Below are 19,026 nucleotides of genomic sequence, written 5' to 3'. Positions count from 1 at the left end.
CAAACGATGTTAACAAAATGACGTAGAAAGCGCAACTAGATTAAAATTATACAAGCGCAACTAGATCAAAATTATGATACTTTACCTGAGCGCTTGACGTAACACATTGAGTCAAATCAACTTGAATAATTTTAAATTTAATTATATTTATATAATTTCTATGTGATTTACAGCTTCTTCACTTTATATTTTGTTTTCGAAAATTTGCATCGAATATTAATAATCCCATTTAAATTATCTTTTTCAAAAGTAAGCATTAAATTCTATGAATAATTTTGTTATGTGGTGTTTTCAAATAAAATTACATTTAATCTATAAAAAAGTTTCAAATAAGTCCGTTAACCAAAGATTAAACAAAAAAAAAATAATAACAATATTCAGTTATCACTTTAAACTTAAAACAATCTGAAACGCTTTATCTTCGCAGTTCAGATTGATGTTAAATGATGCATTTATTCAAATAAATTTCTCCCCGCTCTAAATCATAACCTGCAATAAAATATTAGAAGAAAAAAATTCCCCCAACCTTCCCCCGTTTTCCAATCCAACTACCTTTAGCCTCCCCCGAACAAGTCCTATAGGCAAGGGCGGCGTGATTGCTGTGCGCCCCTCGGTCCGACCAAATAACTCTTCTCTCAGAACACTAAGGCCCTCCAAACTGAGCAGACGATAGACACAGCATCCGCATCCCCAGAAGAACCCTCTCCCAACGTGTTTCTGTAACACGATCTCTCTAAAGATACCGCTGAGAGTAGATTTATGATTTTAAGTTGTTCTTCTAGAAGACATCTCCTGTTGGTTTTATGACAATTGTGACAAAATGACACTTTTGGCTGAGACTCGGAACCGAACTGGTTGAAGATAGAATTGGCTTCGTGGAAGAGGAAAAAAAACTGTTTTGGTTTCGAACATCGGAGAAATAACGCGGGAGTTTTAAATCATGAAAAAGTTGACTGTGGAAAAGTGGACGCTAATTGCGTTTGTGATTGGTACCTGCCATTTTTTCATTTTACCAGGTAAGAAAAGTTTTTAACTCGTTTTATTTAAACTTTTATCGTAATAACGATTTCAATTCAAATATGAGAAACGCCTTTTTCTGTTTGTTTTCTTACTAATGTAATAATTAATAGTTTATTCTTAATTAAGCAGATCATTGTAGGATTATTTTAAAAGAAATGATTACGTAAATGTAAAAATAAATTAGTAGTTACGGAAAATTTTACCAAAATGCGCAACAATTGCTTAGGTGGTTATTATTATTATACACTTAAAATGTAAGTGTTTGAATGTCTTAAATATCCTATGCATAATTATTATGACATTTCATATAATTTATATGAAACAAATTAAACAAGGAAATTTTATGAAAGCGTGAAGAACAAAGATGATCTTTCAATTATATAGTATTTTATTTTTCAAGAGCTTTGAAATAACTTGGAGGTACTGGAACATTAACTAAATTGGAAGAAATTAAATTTTTTTTTCTGAAATTCAAAGCAAAAATATAGGTTTTGAAAAGGAAAATTAAATATTAATTGCACCTTTGATTGATATTTTTAATTATTTTCTTTCACTCCTTTAACTATATTTTGCTATTTTATTATTTTTTTAATTGTATATTTCTAAAATCAAATACGCATTAAAAATTTTTCCATTTACTTTTAACTAGAGTAATTTTTATAACTTAAGAACCACATATTTCTTTTTTCATCAAAATTTTTCATCATTATTTAAATTACTTAATTAAGAAAATAGTTAATAATTCAATTTAATGAGAACCCATATAATATAATTGAAAACTCACAGATTTTCAAGTACAGCAACATAAAATGAGTTGATTCGGAAAGGTGAAAGCATTTTGCGCCTGTAAGCAGTTAATATAATTTATAATATTTAATTAAATCTTGCTTTGTTATAAACTATTTTATTAAATTGAAAATAACTTTAATATTTTACAAAACATTTTCCAGATTGTGCTATTTTAAATTTAGCTTTGATGAATAAAATTAAATTTATTTATATTGTTTAAACTGAATAATTAGTCCAATTATTCTATTAATTAATTCTATTAAAATGATTTTCCAATCATGAATTTGTCATTAGTAAATTTTAGGTAATTTTTACTTATGATTAATAAAAGAATCTTTCGTAGTGACAGCTTTTTATACATTTTTTGTTTTACTATAAATAATGAATAAAAAAAAGGGAGAGTTCACAAGTTCACTTTGAAATTTACAAATTAATTTAATCAAGGAGAAAATAAGGACGATATCTAAATCTCACATATTACAAACAGGTGTATGAAACATCAAGACCTGTTTGACTTGAAAGAAAATTATTAATAACACTTTCAAGTTTCAACCTTCAACCAAATCCTAGACACCCGCCTTCCGTAATTGTAATTTGTCAGATTTCAAAAACATTTTTTTTCGTTTGATTGGTACATACTTTTTTAATTTATTTTTGAAAAAGTTTCTAATTTTTTTCTAAACTAAGGGGGAACTTTATAGAGCATCATGCATTTATGATTTACTCGAAATGCCATAAAAAATTCCTTATAGAAGAATTAGGAGGCTGGTATTGAATTAAAATTACTTTTTTTGAACAAACGGAATCTTTTGTTCCCACTGAAAATATTTTTGAAAATATTTGTAAATTTATTTTGATGTTATTTTTTGATAGCCTTTAAAGTAATTTCTATTTCGTAGTGCTCTAGAGCGACTTTTAATTTTTTTACTTTACAATTAAATATTTAATTTAATAATGCAATTTTTTAAATTAATCATTTAAACATTTAGAGACTTTTGAAATAATGGAAAATGAATCTTCAAATATGCACATTATATCCCTAAAAATAATTAAAAAAATAAACGTTTAGTATCCTAAACGTTTATTTTTGTAAATTTTGTGTAAATTTGTTTTCGACTAAATTAAGGATAAAATTGTATTCTGCTATAATATAAATTTCAGTATACGCATGTAAAAGGCAGACCCTTTGTAAATTAAAGTCAATTACGAATTGTGCTCTCGAATTTTCCCTCGGCTGTAGGTATAAAAGAATTAATATTTATAATTTTTAAGTTAGTTAATAGTCTATTGAGAAATTTAAAACTATTTAAAAAATATAACAGCATCCAAAATAATATTTCAACATTAAAATAATAAAATAAAAGCGAAATGTTTACTTTTAATTTTATAACCATAAAATATTGCTTTTACGAATTGTAAAAAAAATATATTTTCCTTCATTAACATCTCAAAAGTTATAAACATATCTTGAAACGAAATTGATAACCTCATTAATTTGAATTTCTGAAATAAAATCTTTCTGAAAGAAATCTTTCGAAAAGTAGCTTATATGTGAATAACCTAATTTACTTATATTGAATTAGATTTCAAAAAAAAGCTACTGACTTTAATTTAATTTTAGAAATAGAGTCACTGAATATCATTTTATCTACGAAACTTAAATTGGATATTCACTTTTTAAAATTTATATTTTAATTTTAATAAAAATGAGGGATTTCAACCATTTCATTCAAATTTGGTGAGCATTGTAATATTTTGATTTGATTTCAGGTAGATTAAATTTGACCCCTTTTGTTAGTGATTAAACATATTTTTTCCTAAAAGAAATTTACATTTAATTTTAAAATTAGTTATAAGTAATTAAGTAAAATTATTTGAGTAAAAATGTTTAAATCGGTAACGAATAGAAAGCAACGATAACGGGTAAATTTTGCCAACTACTTAATGTAAAAGCAGTTTACGCAGATTGGTAAACTCTGCAGTCAATAGCTATCCCAATACAAGAGTTCGGACGGCTTGGTGCTTCCTATATTTTTGTACGAAATGCCATTACTGGAGAATTATTTTATTACTGGATAATATTTAATATTATAATCATTATTTTATCACTGAATCTAATATGTGTTACTGGATAAGAATTATTTTATCACTGGATCTGATATTTGTTACTGGGTAACAATTATTTTATTACTGGATTTACTGGAGACCTTAATAAACCATACTTCATTTTTAATATAATCGAGATATATACGATATTTAAATAATTTATTTGATATTATTTCTTCTTCATATGGTAACGTTTCTTCGAGTTTTCAAAATATAGTTCTTATTACTAAACATTTAGTAAAAAGTAAAGAACTGTAAGAAATTTAACCGAATCAATGACTATTATGCCATGCTCTAAGATGTGATAAAATGCCTAAATTTTACCATTGTATCACTCATAATAAAATAATATTTCATGGTGGGGAAAAATAATATTTCATGGTCATCAAAAATCAATCAGCATGGCTCACTCCACCCAGTCACAATTGGTACCAGAGTACCAGACCGGGTAGCTGTTTGACAGCTGACAAAAACCGTCAGTCTCAAACCGCCATCACACGTCTCCGCTGTGGACACCTGAAATCACTGAGGTACTCTGGAGGAGAAAAGTGCTTTGCCCTCTGTACCAAGTGCTCTTCGGCCCAGGCATCCTCTGAACATCTACTGGATTGCCTCGGTCTTTTAAAACAAGACCTAATTGAAAGACCCTTACTTGCTTTAGACTTTTTGAAGGTGAACAATCTCATGGACCTTGTCTAGCTAGGCTAGAAATGGGGATTTGAAAGAAGAAGAAAATAATATTTTGTTGCTAATTTTTTTAAAATTACTACCAAAACACTTCTGTAAAAGTTACCGTGTTTTTGATGTTTCCATAGAACCAGATGCACGCTAAACTTTACCATAATCTGGTAGTTTTAACCATATTTTTTCTCAGCATAGCGAAGAATCAACTTAAATAATAATATCATTAATATTATTCATCCAAAAGCTATTTAAGCTTTTTCGATGATAAAAATGGGGAAATTTCCGAAGAATGCATAAAATTGATAAAGTATTTTAACGCGTGTTTGTTAACCATAAACTATGAAGGAAACTTTACCTATAAACTTTTACTTAGGATCAGCCTTTAGGTGAAAATAATATTTATGTTCAACAATAAATGATGTTCGCTGCCAAATATTATTTTAGCTTCGTGGTAAACGTTCCCAACGGGGTAAACGCTCTGACGTAAAATATAAGTAATTATGCTACATTGTATTAGAATTATGTAATACGAAAAAAAGTTATCTCTTTTTAAATATATGAAATAGTATGGACTAAATATATGAGACGAAAATATATATAAACTAAACTAAAAAAAAATTTATATATTTTAAAATATTCAAAAAATTTTAAATTTTGTTTTTAATATAAATAGTAGTGAATAAATATAAAAAAAACCTAATATATTGACGTATATTCGCTTGATGGTAAAATACTTATTTACTTTAAATTCATTGTTATAATATTTATTTTATTAGAATTATCAAGAAAGGAAGAATGTTTTTATTTGCCAAATGATATGGAAGAAAATTATCAACAAAAGATAATATTTTGAAATTAAATTTAATGAATACAAAATTTGCTTAGTGGCAAATAATACTATAAAGTGATACTATGAAGTAAATGATACACTTTGATACTTGTTTTTGGAATTTTAGAATTACATAAAAAAAAAAGAATCTTTCATTTTCTTTAAATATGTAACGTTACGTGGATGAAATCCCTATTCGAAACGTTATGTCTTAAGAATAAACTTAATCTTTTAGGATGCCAACAATACTTAAATTAAATGTCCTTTATTTATCAAAGAAGTTTAATCTTATAGCAGTAAATGTTAAAACAACATAACTGGAATGCTACTTTGTTTCCATTTGAAACGTTATGAAATTTCAGAAAACTCAGAAAGGTTTTTAAACAGTTTCAAAAATGTAGACCTGTCTGTGTAACTCTGACTCACAGCCAAAGCATTTATTTTTCTTAAATGGAAACAAAAAGTAATATGCTGCGTATATTATGCTATTGTAATATATAGAAAGAATTTTTAAAGCCCATAAAATATAATAATAGGATATTGTTTATATAAGTGTTTAAAAAGGCAAGTAAATATTTTTATAAAAAGTCATATATTACTAGCTATCAGTATAAAATTACATTTCTAGTAGTAAAATGTAAAGGAGTTTTTTTTTTAAAGTAATGAATTTCTCAAATAAATACTAATATTTTTCTACATTTTTTTCCGAAATATTTATAACAAAGGATATATAAATGAAAGCCGTTATAAGAAAATTTAAATTTAAAGTAAATGACATATAATGTAAAAGAGAACGTATAAATGAATAGATAAATATATAGAAGATAATAGATAAATATATAGAAGATAATAGATAAATATATAGAAAAAATTGAAAAATATATAGAAAAAATTGATAAATATATAGAAAAAATTGATAAATATATTGAAACTATTAAAATTCATACCTTTAATAAAACATATTCCGGACCATTAGAAAAATATTTTTTTCATAATGTTATAAATACAAATTTTGAGGACTATTCTTTCGTTTTATATAATTCAATAATTTTAAAATTGTGTCATTGTCATGCGTACTTTTTAAAAAAAATTATGAATCTCAAATTATGCTTGTAAAAATATAAAAGGAAGACAAGATGGCTTAACTTTTAAATCATAATTTCATTTTAACAAAATGATGCATCCAAACGCAGATATAAGTAGATTCTAAACACAAAATGAAAAACGCTCTATAGAATATAAAAAGTATTGCATAAGTAAAATAAATAGATAAATATAAAGAATATAATGCACAAAAAAATAAAGGAACAATCTGAAGGCTTAACTTTTAAATCATAATTTCATTTAAAAAAATAAATTAGTGTTTGGAATATATAACATATAAGCTAAATAACAAAATATAAAGAAACTATTAAAATTCATAAATTTTATATGTTTGAAAATTTCTTAGTTGTACATGAATTATAATAGAATAAAAAAAAATTAGAGTAAAAGCATATTCTTGACCATTAAAAAAATATTGTTGCATAAAGGCATGCATACAAATTTTGAGGAATATCATTTCTTTGTAAAATTCAATTACTCTGAAATTATGTATTTGTCGTGCATACATATTTTAAAAGAAATATACTAATCTCGAATTACGCGTCTTAAGAAGTAAAGAGACAAACAATATTTTAATTTTAAAATCATAGTTTCACTTTAATGAATTTTATTTATACTCAGTTTTAACAATAAATCTCTTTAAAATTTCTAATTAGCTAGGCTGGTATCGTATGGCAGAAACGGCTTTCTTGTTCTTTCTTGATAGTCACTACACCCACTTTCTCTCTCCTCATGTCATGAGGGTGACGCACTAGGGGAATGCGTCACTGTCACACGACCATTCATGCGAACAACTGCTGGGTGGTCTCCGAAAGAATAAGACGATAGAATATTTTTGATTTGTGAAATACTAGCATTTTTGTATTTTCTTTACTTCATTTTTTTGGTTATGAGACCATCAGCTTGAGATATAAAGAAACATTTTTATGTAACTTAAGTTCTGTGCTTTTTTTAATTATGAAAACTTTAGAAAATAATAGATGTATATTATTTTATATCATACTTTCAGTAATTTATTTCAGTTATAAATCTTTCTAAACGTCATGTAACCCCCTAAGAGTTCAGTAAAGAACATTGCATTTGTTATCTTGGCTGCTTATATGCTTAAAACAACTCGTATGTTCGTATAACTTTCAGCTCGTTTATCATATAGAGTTGTATAAATTTTTGAATTCAAAATTAAATCGCTTAAAAAACATTTTTAATTTTTTCTTCAGCGTCACACTTACTTTGAGTTCACTTCAAATCGTTAATGGAGTTCAAAAATGCATGTCGTAAATCCATGTAGACATTAGTATGAAAGCAATATTTTTTTGCAATACATTATGTTAAACGGAAGTTTTTTCTTATTTCATCTTTGCGAATTTTTGTTGAATATACTTCTGCTATTAATTTTAACAGATTCAATATACATTTTAATTACTCGTATAAGGAGAAACTTCGATGATAGGCTCTATTCTTTACATAGCATTACCCACTTCAATAGCAGCACTTTATTTAATCATAGAAACAAAGTTACAAATTTCAGAAACGAAGAATTAGACGCTACAAACATGCAAAATAAATAAATTAATTAATTAATTAATAAAATGAAGTGTTTTTAGACAAGGACCAAAACAAAGTTAGAAATTATAGCAAAAAATAAGTAAGTTTTAAAAGTTTAAAAAAATATCTTAAATTTAATTCGATATTTTAAGAATTGACGTAATTCCTAACTTATAGTTATTTCATTCTAATCTGAAACAATATTTTTTTTCTATGAAGGAATAAAGCTAACCAAATTTCAAATTTTACAATCAATGCTACGTACGCAAACTTATTTTGGTTTTGGAGCAAAACAAGAGCTATTATCACCGTTGAAACACATAATAAAGAAGAGGAGAGCATGCACGTGAAAATGGCAAACATAATACGGGAAGAGAAACGCGTTTGAACAAGACAATTAAGCAGAAGTAGCAAGCAGTTTCGGTGAGAGTAGGGTGAATATTGCTAGAGATATTGAAAGGTAAAGATTAAATGAAAATAAAATTCAGAACATTCGGGAGGATTGGAGTGAGAGAAAGGACAAGAATTAAGACATTAAAAGTGTTAAGAATATGAAAAGATTCCAAGAAATCTGTGTCAGTAAGTAAAGAGCAATTTTAAATGATGTAAGCGAAAAAAAAAATCTAACTTAAAATTAGAAGGCCTACTATCTAGTGTGATAGTAGACCGTTTGATGTCCCGATTTTGAAAATAGATTTCATATTCATTAAGTCTAAATTTAAAGGTAAATTTAACTTGTTAAATGTACCCAAAACCATTCGAAAGTTTTCTTAAACGTTCTTAGCACCATAATTAGGATGAGTATTTTCACTACTGTTAATTGTTTTACCCTCCCGCCTCTCATAGTACTATTCGCACGCTTGTTTGCAGGTTCTCTAAAATGCGTTCCAATAATAAATAACATATGGAAATTACAGAACTCTATTATTTTACTCCGATCGCTGTTGAACGTGGTTTTTCTTCCATTCTCATTGATTCTATCAATAGAAATTTTTTTTACAACATCTAACTAACCTTAAAAACTTCAATGTTTTTTGTCTTTATAAAAAGCACACAAACTATTGTCCCAGCATCAATTATCAAGTTGCGAAAAAAAATGTGTGAAGTATCTTTTTCCTCCTTTAAATTTAGAGACGTTCACAGTTAAATATCTTGATAATCAAAATCAAGCTATTCAACTGTCTTTCATCGTTCTACATAGCTTTATTTTAAATCGTAGGTTTGAGTTTGACTCTGCTATTTTTCAACGTAAAATCTTAGCGACTGATTTTGATTACCGGGAATTTTTCCAGGCGTTGAAATATTTCAGTAAATTAATTAATGATTTTCCTAGTTCCATCTATTACAAATGTATGGAATTGAGCCGCGATGGCTCAGGGGACAGAGAGTTCGCTTTCCAATGAGGCGAACTGGGTTCGAATCCCAGTCGATACGAATTCCGCATCCGGCTTGCGCTGACCACAGTGCTGACGTGAAATATCATCAGTGGTAGACAGATCATGGGTTAGAGTCCCCTTGCCGTCAGGCTGACCGAGGAAGGTTCTCGTGCTCTTCCTCTCCATGTAACGCAAATGCGGGTTAGCTCCATCAAGAAGTCCTCCACGAAGGCAAATTTCTCCCAATATTCGATCTAGGAGTTCCCTTGTCTTCTGGATTGGGTTTAAAATTACAAGGCTACGGAGTTGAACATTAGTCGTAAAACCCATAAAATTGGGTCGGCTGTTCAACGACGGTTATAAATAAAATAAAATGTATGGAATTAAGGCCGAGATAGCCTGGTTGGTAGAGCACTGGGCCCATGTCCAAGAGTTCATGGGTTCGATCTCAGCCGGTAGATGACTCCCCGTGTAGATGACTGATGCACGCTAAATCTGTCGAGTCACAAAGTTCACCATGTTCTCACAACAAATCAATACCTCTGGGGTTACTGATCCAAGAGTTTCCTTGTCTCCTTAATTGGTTCAAAATTGCAAGGCTACGAGGTTGAACATTAGCTGCCGTAAACCCGAAATTGGGTCAGCTGTTCAACACGGATATAAAATAAAAATAAAATAAAATGTACGGAATTAGAAAAAATCTAATTCCATACATTAGTAACTTCTCTGTTTTTCCATGATTACTTCGAAGATTTTTCACTTAAGAATGTTCTATACCATAAGAACCAAAATTACAGTACGCATATTTATCTTATATTATTTGTTCTCATTCTAAGTTATTTGCCATATCCCAAGTTATTTCATTAACTGAAGATTCTCTCTTATTTCTGGCTTCAGTTTTTTTTCTCGTCAATTTAGAGGCCTCTAACATGTTTGAAGTCAAAATATTCAGTAATCAAATTATCCACGAGGTCCACCGAAACACGAAAAATAGTGTGTTGAAAGGATGTCATTGAGAAGAATATTTCGCTTAAGCAGGAAACGAGAAATTAAATATGATATAAACTTGATTTATTGTATTATCTCAACATGTATAACGCAGTTGTGACTTCCACAATGATTCATTGTTACCTGAATTGCAACTGGTTTTTTTACGTGAAGTAAGAATACATAATCTATAATGGAATTAAAAATCAATAAAGATTGAAAAAATAAATGAAAAAAAAAACTTTTTTTTTCTCATCTTTTACTGTAGTAAAGGACTATTCTACGTCCTAGTGACAATGATTAATAATAATTTTACTGGCACCTAGATTTCTGAGAAAGATGCTTTTAATATTTTACTGTTGATGCATTTCTAAAAGATATATTAGTCATTTAAATAAGCATTTTTTACTTTTATTCCCGTGGATGTTTTATAACTTTTAATTAATGTTTCCAGAAATTAGACATAGTTAAAAATATAAATTCGAATTAACATCGTTAACAGTAGTGACAGTTAAATCGTATATTTTTAATCGCGCATTTAAATTAAATACATAATAATTACTACATCTTTAAAAGCAGATACGAAGCTTCTATTTAAAATAATTTATTTGAATTAAATATGGGAAGTAATTTTCTGTGTTTAAAAGGAATCTCTTATCATATGAAGAGATAAAAGTACTTTAGAATTGTTTTAGTTCCTATATAAATGTAAATTTAAGGTAGTGTTATCACCAGTTCACCAGGTTATAACCAGGTTCAAAAAAAAACATTCAAAAGTGAATAAAACTAGTAAAAAATTTAACTAAATTGAACTAATTATACTTACTATAAAGCATTTTTAATTGATAGAAATAATATGATACTTGATTAAATTCCAACATCGGAATTTGAATATGAGCAGTTAATAATTGTAAGTACAATATAACAACTATACAATCTTTGAAACATAAATACGCGGAAATAAAAAGTGTTGAGTTTTTGCAGAAAGTACCTCGATACATAAAGTAAAGCCAGTAAAAATTTAAGAAGATTTTTGTTTGAAACATATGCAAACTATCTATTTAAAAATAAATTGATTCAATACCAGAATATTAGTCTAATCTTATAGATTGTTTTTAATCTACTACTATATTAATAGTGAAATAATCTGGGCAAGCGATCTAAATTGAAATAAAGCACTATAGTATTTAAATATTTAGGTTATGATAAAGACTATCATTGGATTTAATTAAAAGAATAGCATGGGTGAATGGTTTTAATAAAAAAAAAAGATATATTGTAACTAAAGATAAGAATAAATTTTCAACTAAAACTGTTTTACTTTATGAGACACGTATTAAAAAAATAAGCTGTTATAATTAATTTTCGAAAACTTGCTTTATGTACATTTACATCGTATTTTGTTGCATTTGTTTAAACATCAATCGTAATCGCATTACGGAAATATATTTCAAAAAATAAAAGAAATAAAATCGCAGTTGCATTTTTTCATCATAAAGTATTATTTTAAGAGGATGAAGAAATTCCCACTACGATTGTAAATACACATTCCCCAGAATGAAATTCTCAACTACTTCTGACATGGGTCATAATTCTCCATTCCCTATTTCTTTTGATGACATTCTCCAGCCCTTTTACTTGATAGATTGAGATTGGCAAGACCTCGGAAAGGCGAAGACAGCCAACTTGTCAACTGAGTATGCTCCACGAACTAGTAATATGCGATTTCAGAAGCATGTTCTTATTTTGTGTCGCCCAAGGAAAATATCTGGAACGTCAAGGAGGAAAAAAAAACTTTTATTTGGAAGTATAAAAAGGAAAAAAGATCATAGGGGCATATTTTAGATGGCAGCTTGAAAAATTTCCTCTGATGCCAGCGGCATTGTGGAATTTCAGATAAAAGTGAAAACTGCTTCCTTTTTCCCCATGTGTCCTCGACACAACTTGATTGTTTCTATGCGAACCTAAACTGGAATAATTTAAAAGAGAATGATTGATGGATTTTTCCTTACTCAATAAAGGATTTGAATAATTTCAATAACGGAATAAGTTCGATTATCTAAAGTTGAAATGACCGTCTTTGACCAGTACATATTTTTTAAAAAGAATAAAATTTTCAGATTTCATAAATTTTCTTAATTTTTATTTTAAATTAGAAGAAAAATGTCATTATCGTTTGTAATTCCATGAATGACTTTATATGTTATTAACATGCAATTCTATACAAATGCTTGTTGAGGGTGGATACCTTTACACAAGAACAGTTGGGAATGTATTGAATTTATTTGCAATTCTATAGTATTGCTAAAATTAATGCAATATCAAAATTTCCTTATTAGTATTTGAACTATTGTGCTGCTAGAATGATACTAGTCAAAAATTGCTGTTTATTTTATGTCATTGGTCGCATTTAGGTTTATTAAAAGAATTTTACCACAATACAAATTAATTGATTGAGTACATTTCTTCTATATCTCTTTAATTTTCCTAAATAAATTTTATATTATATTAGTTTTTTGTCTTCTTTTAATCTGATATCACAATCATTTTAAATAAATATTGATTTATCGAATGGGAATCGTTTAAAAAAATATTTGTTTCAAACATAACAAGATATTCAAAATTTACCTTATGTTGTTTTTTCATGGTTCCAGTTTAAACAAGAAAAAAAAATATATAAATTTGTTTCACTCACTTGAAATGTATTTTTAAAAGCATTAAAATTTATCAGTAAAATTTAAGTCTGTCTTGTTTTAAAAGAAAATTCAGTACTATTAATTTTTAACGTTTAAAAACATGGTCATTAGGCAACATTTCTCTTCCTTACAGCACTTACAGTCTTTTAAATTTTAGTATACGTTAACTAAAAATAAAACTATAAAACAAAACACTGCTCAAATTTTAATATCTTTACATTAATGATTCAATAAAGTATTCTTAAAAGAATTCTTCATATATTATTCATAGATTTAAGATATTTGGTGATTTAATATTACATTTAAATATATATTGCAACTAAGTACTGACACATAATTTGCAGTTCAGAAATCAGTAGCATATTATGCAGCAAACTAAAGTGCAGCGTTATGTCTTTTAACACTAAACACAAAATGGTAATGAATAAAAAACATTATTTATTTAAAAAAAAAAGTAAAATGATAATCCTTTACATGAGTTAAGCCAGACTGATTAAGTATAATAAACATGTAGAGTAAAACATACATGAAGTATAATAAAAATATGTAATAAAATAACATTTCACATTCAAAACATTCAAAAATAACTATTACAGAATGATACAAGTCTTTCTTATGAAATTTAAGTAAAAAAATAAAGACGTTGATTTAGATATTCTTAAAGGAATAACATATATAATTCATTCTGTAAGTAAAACTCTCAGCATTCAATTGCTTAAGTCAGTACATAAGAGAAATAATTTTTTAATCATTTTTAAAGACCTAGGCAAATAAATTATTCTACCAAAATAAAAGTTAATAAATTGATTAAAACTTCAAGAAAAAAAGTTTCCTACAATTAAAAAAAAATTTCTTAATTTTTTGGAAAGATTTGATTGTTTGTACTTGTGTTGGTATTTATGTTTTACTTCTTTCAGAAAAGTAAATCAAAATCAATAAGTTTTAAATACTTTATTTAATTGATTTAATTTCAATGATATTAATAGTTGGTTTGAAAACAATGTTTAAAGAAAACTATTAAAAAATTTGAAAAATAAGTTTTTCATTCTTTTAACATCTTTGAGATATATATCAAAAATATGAATTATACTTTTATCTTTTGAAAATTGTAAACTCATACATCTTGAAAAGTTATTTTTAAAAGCGCTTGTAATTATATTTTTTGTTTACATTCATTGCTTAATTTATTCTAGTTGTTTTGAAAAACTTTGAACAAAGTCTTTACAGTAATTACGAAATATTGCATTTATATTATTAGAACCTTATTTCCAAACACTTAAGCAGGAAACTATATAAAATTTTCGAAAAAATAACTTCGTTTTTCTTAACATTAACTAGTGCAAGATAAATTTTTAAGACATGTAATAGAAATTGAGAAACTCGGAGCCTAAAAAACACTCTCTTTTTTTAGCAAAAAAAGAAAATCACTTAAAAGAATACAGTGTGAGTTAATAACGCTCCAAGAGTTTATAACAAATACATACATTTAATTTTTTCTCTTATTTGTAATTAATCAATTTTAGTTTGGAGAGCCATGAAAAATTCTTATCTAAAAAAAATGCACCGTGACTCAAAAAATTAAGAATTTCTGTAACGAAATGATTTAAAAATCTACAGGTGAGAAGGCAATGTTTTTTTTAATATATATTCAACTATCACAAAATAGCTGATTTTGGCCAGAAAAGCTTCTTTAGCAGTATTTAATTTTGATTTAGAAATAACGTGCATTAAGAAATAATCTGGAATTAATGAAAATTTAAAAAGTATTCCTAAAGAAAAAAAAGTAAAAATAGTTTTCAGTTAAATATATTGATAAGGATTGAATATAGATAAGGAATAAATATGGAAAGTACAGAAAAATAAAAAGGAAATTTAAAAAAGAACGATCACTTTCAAACGTTTTAAATTACGCCATACTTTAAAATAATATATTTTTTATCATGTTACTCACATAGAATCGAAGTAATTTATGTGATAGTGGGATGACAGTATAAAAGCTGAAAATTATGTTATTCGCTACACTCCTCAGATCATGGCTATAATATTGGCTTTATCAAGAAGTATTTCGTAATGGAATAAATACAATAGAATTTTCAGACAAAATGAAAAAATAATGAATATGTATTTTGCCAGGCGGATTAAGAAAGTTATTCATAGCCCTAGCCTAAGAAGGCATGGTTGTATTTCATACATCTGAATTTTTTTTTGCTTTGTACGCGAGTAGATAAAAGAGCTATTTTTATATGAGGGTATTATCAGTTAAATTTTTAGTGCATTAATTTTTATTCAACTTTTTTTCAAATCTTTTCGTTTATTTATTTTAACCTTTTTTAACTTTAATTTCGTAACAGTTTTAGTTTGTTCGGTGCGAAAATTTAAACGAATTTTTTCCTTGATTTAGTGGCTTTTTTTAAAATTTAATTTTAAGTATATTATTTTTTTCTTGTCTGGCAAAACTTCCATGCAGGCACTATTCCTTCAGAATAGAATCTTAACTTTCTATATCCTCCTCAAATGTTTTTTCTATACTCTGTTCTTAGCGGTTATTGAACACATGCCTGATATCAAGTTACTTGCAAGTGACGAAAATATCCATCTTTTCGTTTTTCTCTTAGTCTCAATCCTTGAGGTAGGTTAAACATGGTTTATGTTTTTTTTTCCTTTAAAAATCGCAAAATACAGGTGGTAATTTCTTTTGTTCATCTATTTTTGCGGTTAATTAAGCCGTTTCTCAAACTTTTTACTTCTTAAATTTTAATTGGATATCACTTGTGTGAAAGCGTGTTCTAAAAATTTTTCAGTAACCGTCCCTTTTCAGTCTTTGCTCCATTTACTTTTTTTTCGAGCGTGTTGTAAGGTGGCTGTCTTTTTGATTCCGAGAGGCGGACTTAAATCTAAATCAACTCGATTTTTAGGCATTTTTTTCCTAAGTTTAGATTTTGTTACTGAAATCCTCAAACCTTTATATTCTTGAAAATAAGCTAATCAGAAAATCAATAGTTTCTTCTTGATTTTTCTCAAGTATTTCAATCGAATGTCTTCATCATTTTTTTTATTTTTTTATTTTAAATATCTTCTAGTCTGAGTATACTCTTTTTTTAAAAGATAATTAACTGCCCCGCTAAATCAGAGTTATTATATTTTGTTCTTAATCAAATATTCTCTCATTTTCTTGGTTTGGTTTTACTCAAAATTTGACTCAACGTTGATAACCTTTTCTTTGCTATCCACCACCCATTTCTTAGTTGACTCATTGGTGCATGTTGTAAGTTCGTTAAAATGTTCTTTGAAACATTGTGTCTTCCAATTTTTGTTTTTTGGACAATAACTTGTTGCTATGTAATAAGCGATATATGAACGATAAACAAAATTTTTTATGTATGCAAGAAAAAATTATGCAATAATTTATATATGCAAATTATGAAATGAAGGTGAAATGAATTCTTAATAAGCACTGTAAAATTTATTCTAAATTATCGATGTCTCACTATATATCAATACACTGACCATCTCTTCTCTTTACATACAATCAAAATAATTTATAATGGGCTAATATAACAGTTTTAGCTGCGTATTGTATTATTTATTGATCAAATTCTGGCCATGATCATTCTAAAAATAGACAAAACGTATTCTGTGGACAGATAAAGAAAATTATTTATAATTTTTATGATCGTATCTCTTTCATTTGAAGAAACATGTTTACTTAGTATGCCTGGAAAGCAAGAACCGTTATTTCATTCAAAATCCATTTATTTAATTTATAAAGAATTAATATTTACTAATATTTCATTTTCGTCAAAATTATAAAAAAAGATAAAATATGAATATATTACTTGTGCAAGTTTTGAAACACCTCTGACGTCATTGTAAAATTATTAGTTTTTTTTCTTCAAAATTCTTCCAACGGCAAAAGATGGTTCCTTTCTCTTTATTTCAAATGGCAATTGTTTCGAAGTTTCCTTTTGTGTCACTAATGATCCAATAGGAAGAATTATACTTTTTTTGCCTCTAAATGGGAGAATAGAAACAGGTAGAATGAATTCTAAATAAGGCTGAAAAAGTGTTTATAACATATCGATATTTCAAGATAAATCAATACATTATCTATTACAACATTTTACATAGAATCGAAGTAACTCGCTATGGGCAAATAAAACAGTTTTAACTGTGAATTATAATATTTTTTAAAGAATTCTTTATTACATCAGTTAAAGTTATTTTCGCAAATAATACATCTAAACGAAAATTTTAGACCAAATAAGAAAAAAATACCCTATGTTGAAGATAGACATAGAAAATAATTTATAGTTATAGCCTAAAGAGATATAATTGCGTATAGCTCACTTGAAGAAATATTTTTATTTTTCAAAATTTTTTCTACTTCAGAAGATTCTTCCCTTCTTTTTATTTCAACCATCATGTATTTTAAAATATTCTTTTGTGCCACAAAAGATCCAATAAGAAGAATTACAATGCTTTTTCCACTAAATTGGAAAATAGGAACAGTTTAAATGAATTTTAACTAAGATTTTCAAAGCTTTTTTATAAAATCTCGATATTTTACGATAAATCGATATATTGTTTTAATTTTTCTATTTACATAGAATCAAAGTATATACTTCATGATGGGCTATTTTAATAGTTTTAGCTGTGATTTATACTATTTATGACATAATGCTGATCATAGCAATTAAGGAAATTTCTGCAAATGAATCTAAACGAATGTTTTAGACAAAATGAAAAAAGCACCCTCTGCTGATTATAGATATAAAAAATCCTTTATAGTTTTAACATATAAGTGCATAATTGTATCTCGTTCACTAAGAGAAGCATTTTTACTTGGTACTCCAGTGAAGCAAGAACCATTCCCATATTTCATTGAAAATCCATTTATTTATTTTATAGACAAAAGTAAACAATAAATATTTACTATTATTTCACTTTCTTAAAAACAATACAAAAGTAAAATGTGAACACAGTTTATGTGGGAATTTTGAAACACCGCAGACGCCATCATAAAATGATTGAATTTTTCAAAATTCTTCCAACTACAGAAGATTCTTCGTTTCTTTTTATTTCAAACATCATGTATTTTGAAGTTTCCTTTTGTGTGACTAATGATCCAGTAAGAAGAATTGCAATTTTTTGCTTCTAAATGGGAGAATAGAAACAGGCAGAATGAATTCTAAATAAGGGCAGTAAAAAAAATGTTTTTTGTTGCATAGAAAAATTTTGCATTTTCCCAGGACTTCATTAATGATGATTACATGCACTTCGATTCAGAATATTCTTTTTTTAAATATTTAATGGATTTTACATTTATGTTGAACATATTCATGAGTTTGATAAACTGACAAAGAATAATTAATTTAAAAAAAATGATTTCTGTCATGAAATAAAGTCGTAATGGTTTTAAAATATGAGCTACAATGACTCAAAATGGCCTTCATATTTAGAATAAATTCAACACTATGTAAATAGTTAATATTTGGTTTTTGATCAAAAGTGAAGTTTTAGTTTAAGACTTGCAAAAATGATAATATATTTTAAATTTAAAAACTGGTATCATTACTGACTGATATTTAAAAAATTATATTCAGTTAGGTAGTAGCAGTTTTAAAGCATTTGGCACAAGAAACAATCTTTCTTTTCTATTAACTCTGTTAATTCAGTTCAATATAAATAATTAACTATTGGTTTTATAAGTAAAATTAAATTTTAGTTTTAGTCTTACAGCAATCTTTCATTTTTAATAATTAATAAAATAACTAATTATTGAAAAGTTAATTAATAATTTATTTTTTCTGAAGTAACGTATGTGTCTTGAGTTTTGAAAAGAATTTCAAACGTTGTTATATTTTTACTATTGTTAAGAAATCAAATACTA

At 26.8% G+C, this 19,026-nt stretch overlaps 1 protein-coding gene across 1 annotated transcript in view; it reads left to right on the top strand.

Moving 5' to 3' along the window:
- Positions 1 to 583: 583 nt before the first annotated feature.
- LOC107452585 (lachesin) overlaps positions 584 to 19,026 on the top strand; it is a 197,676-nt gene continuing 179,233 nt past the window's right edge. Inside the window, exon 1 of the mRNA XM_071178483.1 lies at positions 584 to 1,016. Coding sequence (XP_071034584.1) covers positions 941 to 1,016 — 76 coding nt within the window. The 5' untranslated portion in view covers positions 584 to 940. The remainder of the gene's footprint in view (positions 1,017 to 19,026) is intronic.

The sequence above is a fragment of the Parasteatoda tepidariorum genome, chromosome 3 (assembly GCF_043381705.1).
Source record: "Parasteatoda tepidariorum isolate YZ-2023 chromosome 3, CAS_Ptep_4.0, whole genome shotgun sequence".
Classification (NCBI taxonomy): Eukaryota; Metazoa; Arthropoda; class Arachnida; order Araneae; family Theridiidae; genus Parasteatoda; species Parasteatoda tepidariorum.
This window is presented reverse-complemented; position numbering and strand designations above follow the sequence as displayed.